Genomic DNA, 19,852 nt, shown 5'->3' with positions numbered 1-19,852 from the left:
ACATGAAAAAAATATTTCATGGCAGGCGGGACATCACTGACAGCGTAAGCTATACAGCATAAGATTCCATGGCTGAAGACCAAAACTCAAAGGAGTAACAAATGAGGGAGAATGCCTACCAATGCTGATAGTCCAAAATCCTGAGCTAAAAGACGCTCTGATAACACAAAGCTACTGGCTGTTTTAGTGGTCTGGGAAAAACAGCAGACTGGCTAGGATGTCCGGCAATGAAGTACCCTTAGAAGTGTGGCCGAAGGCCTTCTACCTAAGGTACATCTGGTCACATGCAGCCCTTTGCTTACTATGTTCATAAGAAGTCTCCAGTCACAGCAGAATGTGGAAAACCTCCCAAATATTAGGGGGCCATGATGCAAAAGTGTCTATGAAAGCGGCAAAAGAGTTTTACTTTCAAGTTGGGGTGACATGGCCATTCGCCCCAAATGCCAAGACTGTTCTGTTGACTTCTTCCTCCTTTATACCAAAAGTAGTCACTGGTGATGTCACCGTGGTACATGGTGGGCTCCTCATGAGAGCCGCCCTGCGCTGTTCTCTTAGCATATCCGCCATAAAGGAAAGATCCCGCCTTCAGACGATCGAAGTGGTGTCAATGTCAACGCCCTTACACGACTTGGCATCTCTTATAAGACTGCACTCCATGTTCTGAAACTGGATTCATTGGTAGGGTCAGTTCATTAGTGTAATTTGTTCTGCACCACAAACAAATTAATTATACCCACTGCAAACAGTTGCTTTCTGAGACCAGTGTTTTTCAATCACAGACCACTGTTGGAATTGATACATCACCGAAGGATTAAAAGAAAGGAAAGAAAAAGTCCTTGCGAAACATAAAAAGGCCATTGAAAACTGATATTGGGGGCCTCGGAATGGAAAGCCGTGAAGTCTGACAATTTTACTTTCAGATTAGTCCTCTCCGTTTAATAAAAGGGCATCGGTCAGCGGATTTGCATTGCTATTCGGCACTTATTGCATAATGCTTGCACAATCACCTCAGTGAGCCCTCTTCTTCATTGGCACCCTCAGGATAGGTCAGAGCTGAAGCTGAGCGAGCGGATATTTCATTTACAAATTCATAAACTGAATGAAATTAATTAAAAAAAGGTCGCAAGGACAGAAATGACTTAGAGCAGAAATACAGCTATCTACTTTCAGCAAGTAGATTTTCACTCCCATGACAATATGGCGCCGAACTGTAGATGTCGAACACACAGTTATTTGAGAAACAATCGGAGATGGGGCGAGTGCATCATCAGCGCCATGTTTTGGGTCTTACCAGGAGGAACGCCGGAGGAAATAGTGGACGGGGTGACCATTCCACTTCCTTTAGACGTCACTGCGGCAACCTCAATGGTGTATGTAGTTAGAGCCGACAGCCCGGTAATTCTGTACTCGTGTGTTGTATTTATCAGGGTGTGTGTGACACGAGAATCATTCTTGTTGTACACTTCCCAGGAAATCTGATAACCTAAAAAAAAAAAAGGCACAGAACAGTCAGAGCACACTAGGCTTCTAGAATCCCACCCTGTTCTTAGGCTAAACAACGTAATTATGTCATTTTAGCATCAACACGATCAAACACACTCTTGGACTTTCAGAATTCTAAGAACGTTTGTGTTTTATTCCTATCCACAATATACAAACGGTAGAATCAAAAGTTTTCTTTGATTCATATAAAAAAATAACTACTTCAGTATATGCAAGGGGCTGTGCGTATTAGCTGTAAATACCTACTGTATGCCACAATTACATAGAAGCAGAGAATGGACACAAGTACTTGCACGCGAGTTAAAAGGCAACAACAAACTCTAGTATTTAACGTGGGTTAGTCTACCAAAACTACTAATTCGCTGACCCACCTGTCAAGATGGCCGCCATGGCGGTAACTGCAGCTCCTGAGCCACAGCATTTTATGTGTGACCTATTACTAAACTCTAGGACTACAAACTTCACTAAAGGCCTGATTTAGAGTTTACTCTGTCACAAACGTGATGTATATCCCATCCACCGTACTATATTTTCCATAGGTTATAATGAAATCGTAATAGGGCCGATGGGGGCGGATGGGATATCTGTCATGTTTGTGACAGAGTAACCCCACCCCCGCCAAACTCTTAATCAGGCACATAGACTTAAAACATTCTATCTGGGTTGACCAGGAATATCAATCCCTATCTCAAAGACACTACAGTGGCCAAACATGTGGTGTAAAAACTGAAAAAACTGGTTACACTAATTCTACTTGTCACAAAGTTATGACTAACAACAGACTTTCAGATCATATCAACTGAGCTATATTTAGAGTGCTTATAAATGAGGTATGCACTCTAAATTGGGCGACAGAACATCAGCCAATTTTTGTCAGAAGACATACATCAACTGAACACTAAATCACCCTCAAAGTCTCGTCCCCTGGAATGCACCAATACCAGTGGGCATTCTATGCTCTTCTATAATATGGCATTATTCATGCGTACAACAATTCCTTCATTCTTCATAGAAGCAGTAGCGGCCTCGGTCATAGGGTAACTTCAAACAAGATAATCATTCCATCCAAACCTCAATTTAGACGTGGTCAGAGAGCGAGTAAAAAGACAAGCTGTATGTAGAAACATACAAGAAAAAAATGCATCTCCCTACCGGCTTCACATGATTTTTCCTTTTCCATGCAATGTACTATAACGTGTTCCACAAACTACCAAACTCAGGGACTTTTGTTAGAAAGTGATTTATCAAGGATTGGACAACATGTAGAGGATATGGCCCAGATATAAAGTCGAGTATTTTGGTTACGTTGTCTGCTTCTCAGCCGCCCCCCCCCCAAAAAAAAAACTCCTCCTTTATTAAACACTGACTGAGGGCAGTCCCATTGAAGGTAACTTCTGCCTAATTACAGCGCAGTAGGAAGATCATCATAACCATAACCATATCACCGCTCTGAGGTGCTCCTGAAAACTGATTTGAGTTGTTTTTACTGTGTATAATTAAATACCTCTTACCTTTGTTAACAAAATATACTCTGGCCTTTCTTTTTATTTTCTAGGTTGCATCCGCAAACAGCTTTAGCTGCAGGAAATTTTTCTAAAGTCTGAAATCGTCAGTGGATAGGTCCTCGAGCGCCAATGTCTATAGTGGCAACAATATCTAAAGATGTGGAGCTTTTTTCCATACATTTAAAGTCAAAGAAACGTGCGCCACATTTGAACCAATAATGTGCTACTTCAAGGTGATGCAGCCACCTTGCCCAATGCTATTGATATGGTTTGTAGTGCTTGTGCCACATTTTTCCTGCCAATGGGCATTTTGCTGCCTACTCTCTAACACTGCAGCAAATGTAGTTGGCAAAATGCCGTTTGGCATGGTGGAATGAGGAAGCACAAGGTTTTGGGTGGCAGCCACTGTAAATGACAAGCATTTGCAATGCAATGAGTCTCTCGTTTGCTCGAGTTAGAGTTATTAGCATTGTAATTTCTTGCCACGTAAATAGAAAATGAAAAGTAAAACTCAACATTAGCGAGCCAATTCAAAGCGCCACAGCCACAATGATCATGAGCGCGCAGGAGGGACACAAAAGGAAAAAGAAGTTTGCTCGCAGTCAAACGTATCAGCAAAAGTGCAATTATCCACGTAACAGGGTCGATGGCCAAGGAGATTACAAAACGGCCCCAAGGAGGATAAACTTAAAGCATTTACCAATGATATTAAAGGGTTTTTGAAAGGCAAGCCCATTAACGAGTGATTGTGATGCATGCGGTGGGTGTGGTTAAAAGCCCACAGATAGATTACAACACGTCAGAGTGCTTGCACGCTCGGCCTAAAAATATAACGCAGAGAAAGCACTGTAAGGCAAACATCCAGACCTGGAGTGCATCGGTGTTTGCCCCTCAGTGAAATAGCCGGAAATATATTGATGACACCTGAGAAAGCTCTGGGGTCCCTTCTCCTTCTCCACTCTTTCAATTAGGCCTAACCACTAACTTATGCGCTTGTGGACACTTTATCCTATCCTGTGCCTTGTTTTGGAATACTTCGGCTTTGTGGCACTCGTTTCTATTTTCTCTCGGTTTCCACTTTCTGTCGAAAATGTCTGCACTTTATCCAGATCATTTTAGACATTTGTCCTGCTTGAGCTACACTTTTCTCGAACTCCCGGCTGTGTCTGCTATTCCAGCCTTCACCTTAAAGTCAAATGGCAGCTTGCATCCATCACATCAAGGTCATTTTAGGCCTGATGTGTCACTCTTCAGGCAAAACTGTCTACAAGATTCGGTCACTTATGGTTTTTCTGATGTTGTTTTTTGCATTAGTCTTTTGTGACTTTAGGGGTAAATATAGCCTTTGGTTAATAGAGCTGCAAAACAGTAGAAGATGGAGATTTCTGATCGATTCTTGCTTTAGTGCCGTGCAACATATCTGACAACAATTTGTTCAAAAGGCGAATTTAGAGCAGCTATTTCCAAATTTTCATCATCAATAAAGTCTTAATGTAGCAGACAACCTCAATACAATTAAATGTATGTCTAATAGCCCAGTCTTGTTGCTAGATGAAATAATTTTGTTTTTTGTTTTGGTTCCCCGCTTGGGAGCTTCATCAGTGAATATGTGTATGACAGAACATATATATTGATTGTCACTCAGATTAGTCATGCATTTTGGCACTATGAGTCAAATGACGCGATCTAGCACTACTCGACAAGGACATCTCCCTCTTTTAACCTTAGGAGTGATGTCCAGTCAGTGGGCCAAGGGCCGACATGGACCCTAATTCACATAATCCTTCACCTTCTGATGTCATTGACATGAGCGCTAGTGAGTTGGTTAATAATAAGAATCGTTATTCTCATCTAGAGGCAAGTAAGTGTGTGTAAGTGTGTATTGTGTGCTATGTGCCTAGTAATTGTTATTTTTTTCATTAATGCTATGGTACATTTTAAAAAACTAAAAACAAATGCCTGCAATAAGCAATATCCCTGATCAGATTGCGTTACCTGGCCGAGTTCCACATACTTTACTAGTGGAAACTAGTTTTGCACCAACTGCAGAAAAACAGCACATCTGAACCAATCTCCATATACAAAAACATTGTCAACAACCGGTGCTGAAAAAATTGCTTTGTTGCACTTAAGTGCAACACTTATTTTTTGGACTGGGCGGCTGATGCACTGTTGTGGAATGCAGGCCCAAAAAAACAGAAATGTGAGTTAGCTAATTATTAATAAACTCCCAAAAGTCAAGAGGACACAAACATGTGAAAGCATAACAAGGCGCAGCTGACACTAAAATGATTCATGAAATGAGCCATTCAGAGAGAAAAGCAATGTGGACCAAGAGGAGAGCTCAGGTGTGCTCGGGTAAGATATCAGAAAGAAGACAATTCCAGATTTCCACTTCACAATGTGCAGCTTTTCAGCACAATCCACACAGAACACTTCCACTGCCAAACCACTGCTGCATAACCAGAGTATCGGTGGCATGTGTTAATATAGAGTACCCATCTGGGTAACCATGGTTCCACACACTACACTAAAAGAATATTTGAATTAAAGATAAACAGTAGCAGGCTACCTTGGCAGGATGGATGAACGAGCTCTTGCCCTTGATAAAATGAAGCATCACGGAGTCAGGAGTACGAATATCATGAAGTCAGTCTCATCCTACTACAAGGTGCATAAAATGAGTACCATAAATTAAGTAATTATAGAATCTGTAATGTACAGTGCTTACAACGGTACATAGCACTATATAATAAAAGGAATTCTATAACCCTTGTATAAATGCCAGTGTCCAATTTCTTCATATTAGGTGACTCACCCCATAGCCAATTATAAAGAAAAGACTTGAGAAACTGACTATTATAACTTATTTCAGTGGAGTTCTGATATCACAATGCCTGTAGCCAGAGCCAGCAGTCGAGGTCGGGTCACAGAGAATAACTGAAGCAGCTGTTTAAAGCAAAGAAAACATAACATTGCTTTTCTTTCTTCTGATCTATTTTTTAGCTTATAGCGACAAGCAGAGAGAACATGTTTTTTTTTGTTTACACTCATTAGTTGGAGAAGAGATAGAATATTTCTGCATGTTTCTACACATTCTGAGCAAGTGCAGCTTTCTGAATAAAAAAAAAAAAAATACTCAGTTCTGTTGAACTGCTTCTAAAATCTGTAACAAATAATAGGCTTTTGATGTATTGAATTTTGCACTAGAGGTTTTATTTTTACTCTTCATGTTTACAAACATGGTTGCACCTTCGTATGAAAGAGCCATGCACCAAGGTTAAATGGTTTGTGGGAAAGATTATGGTGTGGCTGAGTATTATATGGAATAAAGTACCCCCTGGCACACATGATAAGGATATTACAAGTCACCTCGCAGTTCCATAATCTTATAAAGGAACTCCTCTGTGACTTGCAATATCCTTAGAACGTTCAGAGAGGTACTTATCTCTTTTATAAAGTAAGCTATTAAGCACAATTGTATAAAATATGCCATTTAGAAATACTTTGCAGCACTGGATCAGAATGTTTCTGTATTATTTATTTTTAGAATGTCCTTCATTCTCTTCATTATTCTGGTACAGGTTATAACTGAAAAGAAACTGATCACAGGATACATGCATAGCACTTTAAAAGGCACATTGAGGAGTACTTGGCGGGAGGGCATTAGTCGGGCATGCACAGTACCTGCTAAAGCTGCATGAGGCACTTTAAATTGTGATGACGCAGAAATGAAGGTTTTACATTTATTAGCGCAAAAACGTAGTACTGCAATAATCGAGTGTGACTTTAATCGAACTAATAAAGATTGTACGGGGACAAAATGTGCCCTCAGAGTAGTTTGCCAACATTTATAAGCGTGCTTTATATAACGTGATATATTAGAATTGTACGAATCTGACATAATCGTAAACGTGTGCCATGATTTGCTCGTTTAAATGTATTAGCTTAGCATTACTTTAGCGGAGGCTTCGGCCTAGTTGCCTTGTCTCACGGTTTGGATGCTCGTATTTTTCCACTGTGCTAATAAACGTGTATTTTTGCTTGAAGCTGTATTTTTCCAGTGAGATCGGTTCACATGCTTATCTTTAAGGTTTCGTGCCAGCCTGGCATCTTCTTTTTCGCTTCAAGGTCAATCTGAAGGTGCGGACAATGGAAGCTCTGAAAGTGAGTTAATTGGTAAAATATGTTGCAACTTACGTTCCCGACTCCAAGGATAATGTATGCTTAAGTAGAAGCTTGTAAACTGTTGTTTTTGATTGGACAATTTGAAGCTAACCTATGAACCCTCCAATGGAAGACCCTACTGGATTTGAACTGTTGTCTATAAAAACCAGGTGCACGAGGAGAAAGTATGCCATTGCAGCCATTATGGCCATTTTTGCAGCCATTGCACCCATCGAGCCAACTGATGATCGACGCCATTTTGAATGAGACCCTGATGCTTTCTCTAATCGAGAGAAAGAGACTTTAATTAATTCTTGCCCTAGAGACTTTAACTTTGATTCGTCCCTTGCATGAAGTAGTAGTTTTGTCCTTTAGTCTTGCCGCTGTGAGGCAATTGCCCCGTCCACCCTACCCCTTTGCCCCGTCCCATGCTGATCGAATCTGGTACCTGCGAGACGAAGACTTCCTTGAATGCTGATTGAATTTGGTAAATATGAAAGGAAAATGTACAATTGCATTGTGTTTTCTTTTTAGGTAACCAACTGCTGATTTTGAATAGAGCCCTAGTTAGGAGTTTTCCAAATTAATGTTGCCAAATTGTTTTGCATGAAGTCCCACATGCTGATGCTAATTTGAGGTTAGGTGAGGATTCATTCGTTGCACGATGCAATTTGAGACCTTGTTATGCTGATCAATGTATGCAATTAGCTCATTACAGATTATTGTTTTAGTAGTTTGCGTTGCCATTATAGAAGGCATTATTATTCAAATGCTGCATAGATTGCATCTTTTCCGCCGTTATGGACAGCTATTAATGTTCATTTACATTTATCATTTGGTGTTGAGACACATCTATATTGTGCTAGCTTTGTTAATATAGGGAAATAAATTCACTAACTTTGCATAAAACTGGTGTGGTTATTCGCGGCCGAAAGGTCACGGTTTCGCCGAAATGTATTCTGGATTAATTGTGAAGTGTTATGTTGATCATGGTATTGCTTATGTTCGATATTGATTATTTGATTTGATTAAAGTTGATTTTCTCTCGGGTAAGGAGAGCCCCACTTGGTCAAAAGATTCGTCGACCCAAGAGCGTCCAAAATACAGGTAAATTATTAGGTCGGAACGCTCTATCAGTAGATGGTAGCAGAGGACGGTTTAGCCCTTTGGGACCCCTACTCGAGAGGTACATGGTGTTAGATTAGCGGTTTCGTCTTTGGGACCCCGCTCGAGAGGTTGAATTAGATTTTTCTTGGGTAAAACAGATTGAGAGAATGATGATGCCCTAAGTCCCCCGCGACTTTCCCGGGATCTCGGAGCTTGCGAATGGAGAGAAAGGAGGTGTGAAATCGGCGTTGGCAGTACTAGTGATGGTATGAGTGAAGTTAGGGTTTTGCGCTTGCACAGCTTATTGCCGCAGATTGTGTGAAAAGGTTGCGAGGATTTTAGAGAAAAGCGGAGGTGCGACTCCGAGTGTAGAAATAGGGAAGTCGTCGAACTTCATAGAAAATAGCAGAGGTGCGACTCCGAGTGTGAGAGAGGGAAGTCGTCGAACTTCATGTGCATGTGGCGCTTTGTGCAGGAAAAAGGTCCACGTGGTTGTTGTTGTTGAGACGGGCCCTGCGAGGTCAAGAGACTCCGGAGTATGTTGAAAAGTGTATGAGACACTTGTTTTATGTTGTGGTCTGGTCGGTTTAATAGGTTGACCGGGCGTGGTCAACAAGTCGGTACGTGTGTTAAGGGAGTGAAAGAAACTTCGACTTCGGGCTTTGACAAATTCTAAGTGCACTAGAATAGATCATTGACAAGTTGAGAGCAGAGTCTGCGGGTCAGATTTGCTTGCGAAAGTGGGGACCGAGAAAGATGGAATAACTGCTGAGGCTAGCGAAAAATCCCTAAGGTCCTGAAGCGATTGTGTTACCCTTCCTGTAGTAAACCGACAGATCTGTTTTATTATTTATTTATTTTTTTTGGTTGCTCGCGATACATGCCAAGTTGTTACGAGAGGAGGTGAATGAAGGAGGACAAGCCGCGAGGCTTTGTCAGCCGCAGTGTGTGTGAGTGTGACATCACTAGGAGCCGCGCTGGGATAGGTTGGTTGTAAAGACGGGTCGCGCACGGATTGGACGCAGTCCGTGAGACTCGATTGGAAGGGGAAAGGCAAGCGAAGAGTATTCCGGGAATTAAAGTCACTTATTGATTACAAACTTTGTGAAAATAAAAGACGAGAAAATGAAATTTTTGAAAGCATTCAGGAGTGCGCTAAAGGGGGAGTCTTACATTAAAGCGAGCGTAGGAGAAGAGACGCCACCCGAAGGTACACCAGCTTACATTGTAATGGAGGAAAGGGGGGTAGCTCCGTGCCTTTGGCTAAAGCAATGGCACAAGCTGACAGAGAAACATGGGAGCGTAGCGTTCCCGATCCATGGGACATTCAATATAAGGATCCTAGAGAATTTGAGATTTGCGATGTACGACATGAAGGTACCTCCAAGGCCAGGACAGTTTGAGGCTCTAGCGATTTGGGAACTAATGGCTAGACAGCAACAGCAAAAGAAGTTCGAGACCAGGATAAGGAAAGTAGAAAAGACGCTAGCGGACGCTAGGTGGGATAATGCACAGAAAGTGTGGAGGTCAGATGTATTGCAGGGGATAAAATTGTTTCCCGCAATTGCTAAGGAAGAAGAGGCGACAGGCAAGAAAGCTACCTGTAAGACAAACAGGAGGTGTTCCAAAGATAGAGAAGATGAGTCAGAGGATGAGGAGTTCATCACGCAATTGCTGAACGACCGTCCACCACCTTATGCAGAGAATGAACAAGGTCCATGTACCAGTTCTGCCCCTCCGGCACCGGTACAGAATAATGAAACCCCGAATTCAGAGACGCCATCGGGATCTAAGGACCCGAGCTTACTGTTCACCCCGCAGATACCGCAGATTAGGAGAATATATCCAGATGTGCCTGTGCTGAAAGCAGCAGAAAGTTATCAGCCGCAGGTCCCAAGGTACTACAGCAGTGACCCCGGTGCGGGAATGATTCTAGACCCAACCGTAATGGGAGTACAGAATGGTCGCAACCCAACATTGGCACAAGCTGAATCAACACAGCTTTTGATGCCTCAAAAGCAGATGCAGGGGGGAACCGCACATGCTCAGATGACGGGGAGTCAGATGGGCATGCCGGCAATGATGACCCATGGTGTGGGAATGAACATGCCTCAGAGCATGGGAAGTGGACAGAACCCTGATGCGATATCCCTACCCATTACTGTAGGTCCACCGGTACCTTTGTACGTTCAGCCTAACTCAGGTATGAGCGGTCAAGGATCAGTGATGCAGAGTGGGACGGAAAGGAGGTGCATAGAAAACACTCCAGAGACAACTCCAATAGTGGCTCAGCCAACTGGATCTGGATCCCTGATGGAGTTTAGCCCCATATGTGCTCAGTCAACAGTGGTGAGGTCGAGTCCCCCACTGGTGATACCGCTGTCATCGAACACTGAGATGTTGCCGCAACCGTCAATGGCAGTCGATGTGAATGCTACACTGATGGGGTTGAATGCGCAACAGCTGACGCAGTGGTTCAACAGTCTGAATTCCACACAAAGCTCAGCCAGTGGGAAGGGAGAAGACTATTTGAATAGAGTCAGGTTGAACATGGAAGCAGAAGAATTGGTGGAAGGGACTATGGGTCTAAATAGGTTAGAGTCCTACTCAGAAGAAGAGCTGAGGTACCTATGTCCCAGGATTACAAGAGAAGTGAACAAGGTGCATAGAAGGTTGCAAGAAATAGCTGACAAAAATGGGGTCGAGATAGACAAGACAAAACACTTGAGCAGGAGCTATAGATTGGATTTCGGGACCACAGACTTTGAGCACATGAGGTCAGCAGGTATGAAAACGCACCTTAGAGAATTGCTGCAGAGTGCGCAAGTGTGGAGGTGTCTAGACAAATGGGAGAGCAGATGGGTAAAGAAAAAGGAAAAGAAGAAAGACAATGTCCCAGAGCACAACGAGAAAAGGCCACAGAGTAGTGATGCAGTAACCATGTTACCAATGAGGGAGACAGCAGGGGGAAAATTAATACATGTACCGTGGCACAGAAGTGACATTCAGTCCTTTACAGATGATTTTCCCAAACTGAGAGAGAAGCCGATTGAATGGTATCAGCAGACTGATAGGTTTGTGAAGCTTGCAAAATGTCTTTGGGAAGACCTGAACACCCTCTTTGAGATTGTGGTTCCGGCAGATTTGTGGGAAGACTGCAAAAGGGCTGTAGGTTGGCCGACAAGTGAACCAGAGAGAGACAGAGATACAGGTGCACCATCACCTATGGTAATGAGTTTGTACTATAAGGTGATTGAGCACTTGAAGACGAAGGTTGCCGCGAAAAATGTGGATTGGCAGAAGATTGATCGAACTGCCCAAGAGGCTAAAGAGTCGATTCACAGTTACTATGAGAGGTTGTTGAAGGCGTTCAAGAACTACAGTGGTACGGAAACAATAGAGGCGAAGGACATGCTTCATTTTTTGTTCAGATTTGTGGAAGGGCTGAGGCCAGAGATAAGTCAGATGATAAAGTCGCATTTGATTTGTTGGCAGTCGAAACCGATTGATGAGGTGTTGACGTACGCGAAATACTGTAGCGACGAAATTGAAGTAAAACAGAAAAAGTTGAAAGAGAAAGTGATGGTGATGCAACTTAAGGCAGCTCAGACAGGTTTGCAAGGGTTGCAAGGGTTCTCACAGCAGGCAACGCAGCCGCAGCCGCAGCCGCAGCCGCAGGGAAATATGGTGTTTCAGCCACAGGTGAGAGGCAGAGGCAGAGGAGGCTTTGGGAGTAATGGCCCGGATTTGAGCACTGTTGTGACTCCGAATGGTGTGCAGGCAATGAAAAAGGTGACACCGTGTCACGTGTGCGGAATCGTCGGACATTGGAAACGAGAGTGCCCGATGTTGGTGCAGGTGTTGGTCAGCAAAACAATGATGTCAATGCATTCCAGACAATGAGAGGACCGAAAATGAGAGGTCCAAACCCAAATTTTCAGACCATAAATCAGCTGCAAGGATTACAGCCCATGCAGCCGCAGCAGATGCAGATGCCCCGTATGCAGATGACGCAAATGCAGCCGATGCAACAGCAGTTTCCCATGGTACCTAATCAGCCAATGCAAATACCCTTGGCACCAATGAATCAGCAGCAAGTGATGGTTCCTCCACAGGTCTCGGGTCATGTGCTGAGTACAAATGACACAGTGCAACAGTTCCCATTACACAGTGAGAATGGAATAAACGATGCATGGGAGAGTGAAAGTTCCGATAAGGAGGGAAATTGTGTGCTTGCAGCATCCTTGGAAGTTGATCAGAAGGGTCCGTATGTGGAGGGAAGAGTCATGGGCCATCGTGTTTCATTTTTGGTTGATACAGGAGCCACACGTTCCACTGTTAGGAGCATTGAAGTACCAAATTTGCCCCTCTCAGGGAGAACAGTTCAAGTAGTGGGAGTAGCGAACAGACACCTGACGAACCCAATCACAGATCCAGTACCAGTCAGAATTGGTAACTACCAAGGGTCACACAATTTTGTGGTCTGTGACTCAAGCCCGACAGCACTGTTAGGGAGAGACCTATTGTGTAAATTGGGATGTTCAATTATGTGTTCGAACGATGGAATTAAAATTCAGACGAACAGTGATGGGGAAGAGGAGGACAGTGTAGAAGGGGATGAGATGGAAACTGTCGATGAAGAATATCCTCTGATTAGCCTTTACCCGATGATAACTGAAGAGGATATTCCAGCTGAATTACGGGAAACAGTGGGAAAAGAAGTGTGGGATATGACCGGAAAGGAGGTGGGATTGGTGAAAGGAGTGGAACCAGTTAAAGTGACCGTGAAACCCAATGCAACCTTTCCTCAGACCCCACAATACCACATGGCACAAGACACCCTCATGAAAGTCGCCCAATTAATTGACGAGTTTGTAAAACAGGGAGTACTGAAAGAAGTGTTGAGCAGTCCATGTAATTCACCAATCATGGGACTAATAAAGCCGAGTGGAAAGGTCCGAATTGTGCAGGACTTGAGAAAAATAAATGACATCGTAGTTAAATGCTGCCCTGTAGTACCGAATCCAGCTGTGATAATGTTTCAAATTCCTTGCGAGGCCGAGTGGTTCTCAGTCATCGACCTGTCACAAGCATTCTTTTCGGTGCCTCTTCATGAGGACAGCCAATTTCTCTTCTGTTTCAAATTCTTAGACAGAGTTTACAGTTGGTGTCGAATTCCTCAAGGGTTTTCTGAGTCACCGTCAATTTTCAATCAGATTCTAAAGAAAGACTTGGAAGCATTGAAATTGCCATTTGAGTCAACCCTAGTACAGTACATTGATGACTTACTGATCGCATCTAAGACAGAAAGTGACTGCACAGCCGACACCATTGCCCTACTGAACCATTTGGGAAGGAATGGACACAAGGGGTCTCCTTCGAAATTGCAGTTCTGTCAGAAGAAAGTGAAATACTTGGGTCATCAAATAGAGAAAGGGTCACGGAGAATAATGAAGGAAAGAATAACAAGTGTGCTTCAAATGAGTCCACCAAAGACGAGAAGGGAGGTGAGGAAGTTTTTGGGAATGGTGAGCTACTGTCGCCAGTGGATTCCCAACTTCTCAGCTCTAGCAAAGCCTTTACTGAAACTGACCCAGAAGGATGCATTGGATACAATTGAGCTGAAAGGAGATGAGATGGATGTTTTTATTGAATTGAAGGAATGCATGTGCAGGGCTCCAGCTTTAGGTATGCCTGACTACACAAAGCCTTTCACATTGTTTTGCCATGAACGTGATGCATGTTCTTTGTCTGTCTTGACACAAGCCCATGGTGGCATAAACAGACCAGTAGCGTATTTTTCAGCTACTTTGGATCCGGTCGCAGCAGCACTGCCAGGGTGCTTGCGCGCTGTAGCAGCAGTTGGTATCAGCCTCACTCAGAGTGAAGGAATAGTGATGGGACATCCAGTAACAGTCATGGTCCCTCACTCAGTTGAGATTCTTTTGACCCGCTCCCGAATTCAGCACATGACTGGAGCAAGACTCACGAGGTATGAAACGATAATTCTGGGCTCACCGAATGTGCAGCTGAAAAGGTGCACTACTTTGAATCCAGCAACCTTGCTTCCCGGTGAAAATGCTGAAATTGAGAACGCTGAAGACGTCGAGCACGACTGTCTTCAGGTGACTGAATTTTGCACAAAACCCCGACCTGACATCAAGGATACTAAGCTCGATGAAAATGTTCAAATTGTTTTTGTTGATGGGTCATGTTTAAGAGATGCACTGGGAGTATTGAAAGCAGGATATGCTGTATGTACTGTAGCGGGTGTCCTGGAAGCGTCCTGGCTTCAAGGAGTCTATTCCGCACAAGTAGCAGAGCTTGTAGCCCTTACAAGAGCATGCCAATTGTCAACATTGATGAAGGTTACTATCTACACTGATAGTCAGTACGGGTTTGGAATTGTGCACGACTTTGGGCAACTATGGTCACAGAGAGGTTTCCTGACTTCTTCAGGGTCCCCAGTGAAAAACGGGGAGAGAATAAGGGAATTGTTACAGGCCATTCAAATGCCAGCCGAAATTGCAGTGGTAAAGTGTAGTGCTCATACAAAAGGACAGGACTATGTTTCCCTGGGAAACGCGTATGCGGATCAAGTCGCAAGATTTTGTGCCTTGAACTGTATATTGCTCAAGGATGAATGGAATTCGATCAGTGAGCCAGAGCTTGAACCAGCTGAAGCATTTGCCTTGAAGGTCGTAGATACAATGGAAGAACTAAAAGCATTACAGAATAGTGTCAGGGAGGATGAAAAGGTTTCCTGGATTAAGTCACAATGTGTAAAGAGACCAGATGAGTTGTGGGTTTCAAATGAGGGAAAATTTGTCTTACCAAATAGTCTCTTATCGCAGCTAGCGCGGTTCTATCATGGGCAAGCTCACCTAGGGAGAGATGCCATGATAAGATTGTTCAAAACGGATTGGTTTAACCCCAGATTTCGTCAAGTTGCAGAAGCAGTCTGCCACCGTTGTGTCACTTGTCAGCAGATGAACCCAGGAAAGGGAACAGTTGTGAACATGGGCCACATAGGCAGGGCGGCAGGCCCGTTCAGTCGAATGCAGATGGACTTCATTGAGATGCCTGTGCATGGAGGTCTGAAGTATGTGTTGGTGATTGTGTGCATTTTTAGTCACTGGATTGAAGCATACCCCACACGTAGAAATGACAGCCTTACAGTTGCTAAACTATTGTTGAGGGAGTTGATACCACGTTTCGGATTCCCGATCTCTTTAGAATCAGATAGGGGAAGTCACCTCAATAACGAGGTGATAAAGTTACGTTGCGCAGCGCTGAACATTGAGCAGAAACTGCATTGCAGCTATCGCCCTGAAGCCTCAGGACTGGTTGAACAAATGAATGGTACCCTGAAATCGAGAATGACAAAAATATGTGCATTGACAAATTTGAAATGGCCTGACGCATTGCCTTTGGTGTTGATGTCAATGAGAAACACCCCTGACAGAAAGACGGGATTGTCCCCGCACGAAATTCTCATGGGCAGGGCTATGAGACTTCCTGCAGTTCCCGCAAACGCGCTTTTGAATATTACAGATGATATGGTGTTAGACTACTGCAAAGGTCTGGCTGACGTGGTTCGCTCTTTCTCTCACCAGGTGGAAGCAACCACCTTGCCACCGATCCAAGGTCCAGGACACACACTGAAAGCAGGTGACTGGGTCGTGATAAAGAAGCACGTCAGGAAGTCGTGTCTGGAACCCCGTTGGAAAGGCCCTTTCCAAGTGATCCTGACAACAACTACTGTTGTGAAGTGTGCGGGAGTTCCCAACTGGATTCACGCCAGTCACACAAAGAAAGTGTTGTGTCCCACAGAAGAGGAAGTTGAAGCGCTGAAACTGCCAGTACCTGATAAAGTGCCGAGCGCTGAGACAGAGCAAAACAGAACTGGAAGCGAACAGGCAGGAAGAGAGGAGAGAGAAATATTCTCTGAGGACGAAGCAACTGATTCACTTGGGGAAGACCAAGGAGAAACCTCGGACAGCGACGACGCAGCTGAAGGTAGCAAAGAGCCTGAAGGAGCTGAAGGTAGTAAAGAGCCTGAAGCAGCTGAAAGTGATAAAGAGCCTGACGAGAGTAGCGGTGACAACGGGCTCGAAAGAGGTGAAAAAGCAGGAGAGCCTGATCAGAGGAGGGCTTTCCCAGAAACAGATGATACAGAAAGAGGTGGAAAGGCAGGAGAGCCTGATCAGAGGAGGGCTTTCCCAGAAGTAGACGGTACAGAGAAAGAAAAGGAAAACGTGACTGATTCCCCAGAAGAAGGGGACAAGGAAAAACAGAACGAAAGTGTTCAGTCTTCTTCAGAAGAGAGCGCAGGTCCATCAAGTGGACACAGTGCAAAGAAAAGGCCGAGCATCTCGCCAGCAAAACTGAGAACTAGAGAAAAGTTGAACGACAGTGAAGGGCCAAAAGTGAAAGAGAAAAGAAAGGAAGTGTCTGTCGTGATACCAACGTCAAGTGAAGAAAAAGACTTGACTAAAGAGGAAAGTACCAGTGAGGCAGAATCAAAGAGAGAGGCAAAATTGAAAAGGAAAAGAATACCAAACAGGACAACGTTGCTGCTAACCGATAAGTGACTGGCCTCCTGAAGAAAACTGTGTGAACATTGCGCGCGTTCCGCTTTGTAACAAATTGCTAAATAGTTTCTTTTATAAGTGTTTTCAGCTCTCTGATTCTATACAGATCATGACTACACAAAACAGAAGAATGAAATATTGTAAATATGTGTGTATAGGCTTGGTAGTTGCATGTGTACTAATAATAATGGCAATAGTGCTTGGAATGCGTGGAAAGGGTGAGAATGAGAAAATTGATGCTTCTACTCTTGCTCCTGTTCTTGTCACTGAACTAACTGCATTGAAAAGACTAGAATTAGATGAGAGACACTTGCATGAGAAGAAAGAACTTTCATATAACGTTTTCTATCGCTTGCTAACAGAGTATGTTGAGACTATGGATGCGAAAGATTGTTACGTGTGTACACAGATACCGACATCGGTAACGGAAGGGGTGACTTATCACCACATGCCCCTTACATATGGGATTACATGTAGTATAGTAACTTCTAGATTTTATGGTCAGACTAACATACAGTATTTTTATTCCAATTATGATGTATGTACCTGTAATCACGCAGCTAAGCCAGACTGCTAAAGATTGGGATGCTAAACTAATGAGGGAATTTTTCGAGCCAATGCTACCTTTTGAAACGGCTCACGCTCACAGGGAAAACCTTACCTGCTCGCTCACCGCTGTAGAAATAAGCTTTTTGGATCGCACAGATGATAGAAGGGCTCAAATGAATGCGAAATTAGAAAAGGAGTTACATAAGAGGACTTCAGTAGATAATTATGCTTTTGCTGCAATAAGGACACAAGGGAAAATAGCTTTAGATGCTTGGCATGTAGGGAAATTTTGTATATATCGTGGTGAGTCTTATTATGATAATATTTTTGTGGGTGCGAGTGAATGTAAACACACGTTTATCTTTAAGGCCAAATGGACATTCATGCTGAACGGACTTGACCCTGTCATACCAGGTGTATATTACATTTGTGGGCATAATGCCTATTATCGTCTTCCAAAGGGATGGTGGGGGCGATGTTATTTGGGTATAGTGTTCCCAAAGGTTTATCAACTGGATGACCTATCGGTGATTCCAAAGACGCCTGGATCTCATCGTATCCAGAAAAGAGAGACCGCAGCTGCTGTGGTAGGAGATATATTTGGAGCCATGATTCCTTCATTGGGAGTTGTGTTGAATTCCATCAAAATAAGAAAGTTGTCTACTATCATGGATAACATGTTGACAAAGTTTTCAGGTGCTATAATCCTGATGGATGCTGAACTTGCAGCGGAAAGAGCTATGACTCTTCAAAACAGGCTTGCCTTAGACATTCTTTTAGCAAAGGATGGCGGCGTTTGCAAAATGCTTGGTGCGCGCCACTGTTGCACGTATATTCCTGACAACAGTGTGAAGATTAAAACAATGCTTGCGAATTTAACAAAAGAAAGTGCAGATTTGAAGGAATTGAAAGAACCAGGAGTTTGGGAGAAGGTTGGAAAGGGAATTGTGTCAGTGGGAAGTTGGTTAGGTGGGATTTGGAATGGAATATTGCTGAAGATAATACAGGGAATTCTAATAGTGCTAATTTGCATCTTTGGAATTTGGGGCATAAAAAGGGGAATAATAATGATAATGGAAAGAATTAGGAGAAGGAAGGAAGAGAAAATGATGAAAAGAATGGCAGAAGAATACAAAGCGAGAACACGGGGAACTAAAAGGCAAACAGAACTGACAGAATTTTAATGGAATAAAATTTGTGGGAATGTTTTGTGTGAAGACAAATAGTCATCAGAGGAGGGATTGATGAGGCAGAAATTAAGGTTTTACATTTATTAGCGCAAAAACGTAGTACTGCAATAATCGAGTGTGACTTTAATCGAACTAATAAAGATTGTACGGGGACAAAATGTGCCCTCGGAGTAGTTTGCCAACATTTATAATCGTGCTTTATATAACGTGATATATTAGAATTGTACGAATCTGACATAATCGTAAACGTGTGCCATGATTTGCTCGTTTAAATGTATTAGCTTAGCATTACTTTAGCGGAGGCTTCGGCCTAGTTGCCTTGTCTCACGGTTTGGATGCTCGTATTTTTCCACTGTGCTATAAACGTGTATTTTTGCTTGAAGCTGTATTTTTCCAGTGAGATCGGTTCACATGCTTATCTTTAAGGTTTCGTGCCAGCCTGGCATCTTCTTTTTCGCTTCAAGGTCAATCTGCAGGTGCGGACAATGGAAGCTCTGAAAGTGAGTTAATTGGTAAAATATGTTGCAACTTACGTTCCCGACTCCAAGGATAATGTATGCTTAAGTAGAAGCTTGTAAACTGTTGTTTTTGATTGGACAATTTGAAGCTAACCTATGAACCCTCCAATGGAAGACCCTACTGGATTTGAACTGTTGTCTATAAAAACCAGGTGCACGAGGAGAAAGTATGCCATTGCAGCCATTATGGCCATTTTTGCAGCCATTGCACCCATCGAGCCAACTGATGATCGACGCCATTTTGAATGAGACCCTGATGCTTTCTCTAATCGAGAGAAAGAGACTTTAATTAATTTTTGCCCTAGAGACTTTAACTTTGATTCGTCCCTTGCATGAAGTAGTAGTTTTGTCCTTTAGTCTTGCCGCTGTGAGGCAATTGCCCCGTCCACCCTACCCCTTTGCCCCGTCCCATGCTGATCGAATCTGGTACCTGCGAGACGAAGACTTCCTTGAATGCTGATTGAATTTGGTAAATATGAAAGGAAAATGTACAATTGCATTGTGTTTTCTTTTTAGGTAACCAACTGCTGATTTTGAATAGAGCCCTAGTTAGGAGTTTTCCAAATTAATGTTGCCAAATTGTTTTGCATGAAGTCCCACATGCTGATGCTAATTTGAGGTTAGGTGAGGATTCATTCGTTGCACGATGCAATTTGAGACCTTGTTATGCTGATCAATGTATGCAATTAGCTCATTACAGATTATTGTTTTAGTAGTTT

At 43.2% G+C, this 19,852-nt stretch overlaps 1 protein-coding gene across 1 annotated transcript in view; it reads right to left on the bottom strand.

The window, feature by feature from the left end:
- SDK1 (sidekick cell adhesion molecule 1) overlaps positions 1–19,852 on the bottom strand; it is a 2,061,301-nt gene that overhangs the window by 528,069 nt on the left and 1,513,380 nt on the right. The window contains exon 21 of the mRNA XM_069209963.1: positions 1,292–1,483. Within this exon, the coding sequence (XP_069066064.1) occupies positions 1,292–1,483 (192 nt within the window). The remainder of the gene's footprint in view (positions 1–1,291; positions 1,484–19,852) is intronic.

Source organism: Pleurodeles waltl, chromosome 10, assembly GCF_031143425.1.
Source record: "Pleurodeles waltl isolate 20211129_DDA chromosome 10, aPleWal1.hap1.20221129, whole genome shotgun sequence".
Taxonomy (NCBI): Eukaryota; Metazoa; Chordata; class Amphibia; order Caudata; family Salamandridae; genus Pleurodeles; species Pleurodeles waltl.
The sequence above is the reverse complement of the archived record's forward strand: the minus strand, read 5'-3'. Positions and strand labels throughout refer to the sequence as shown.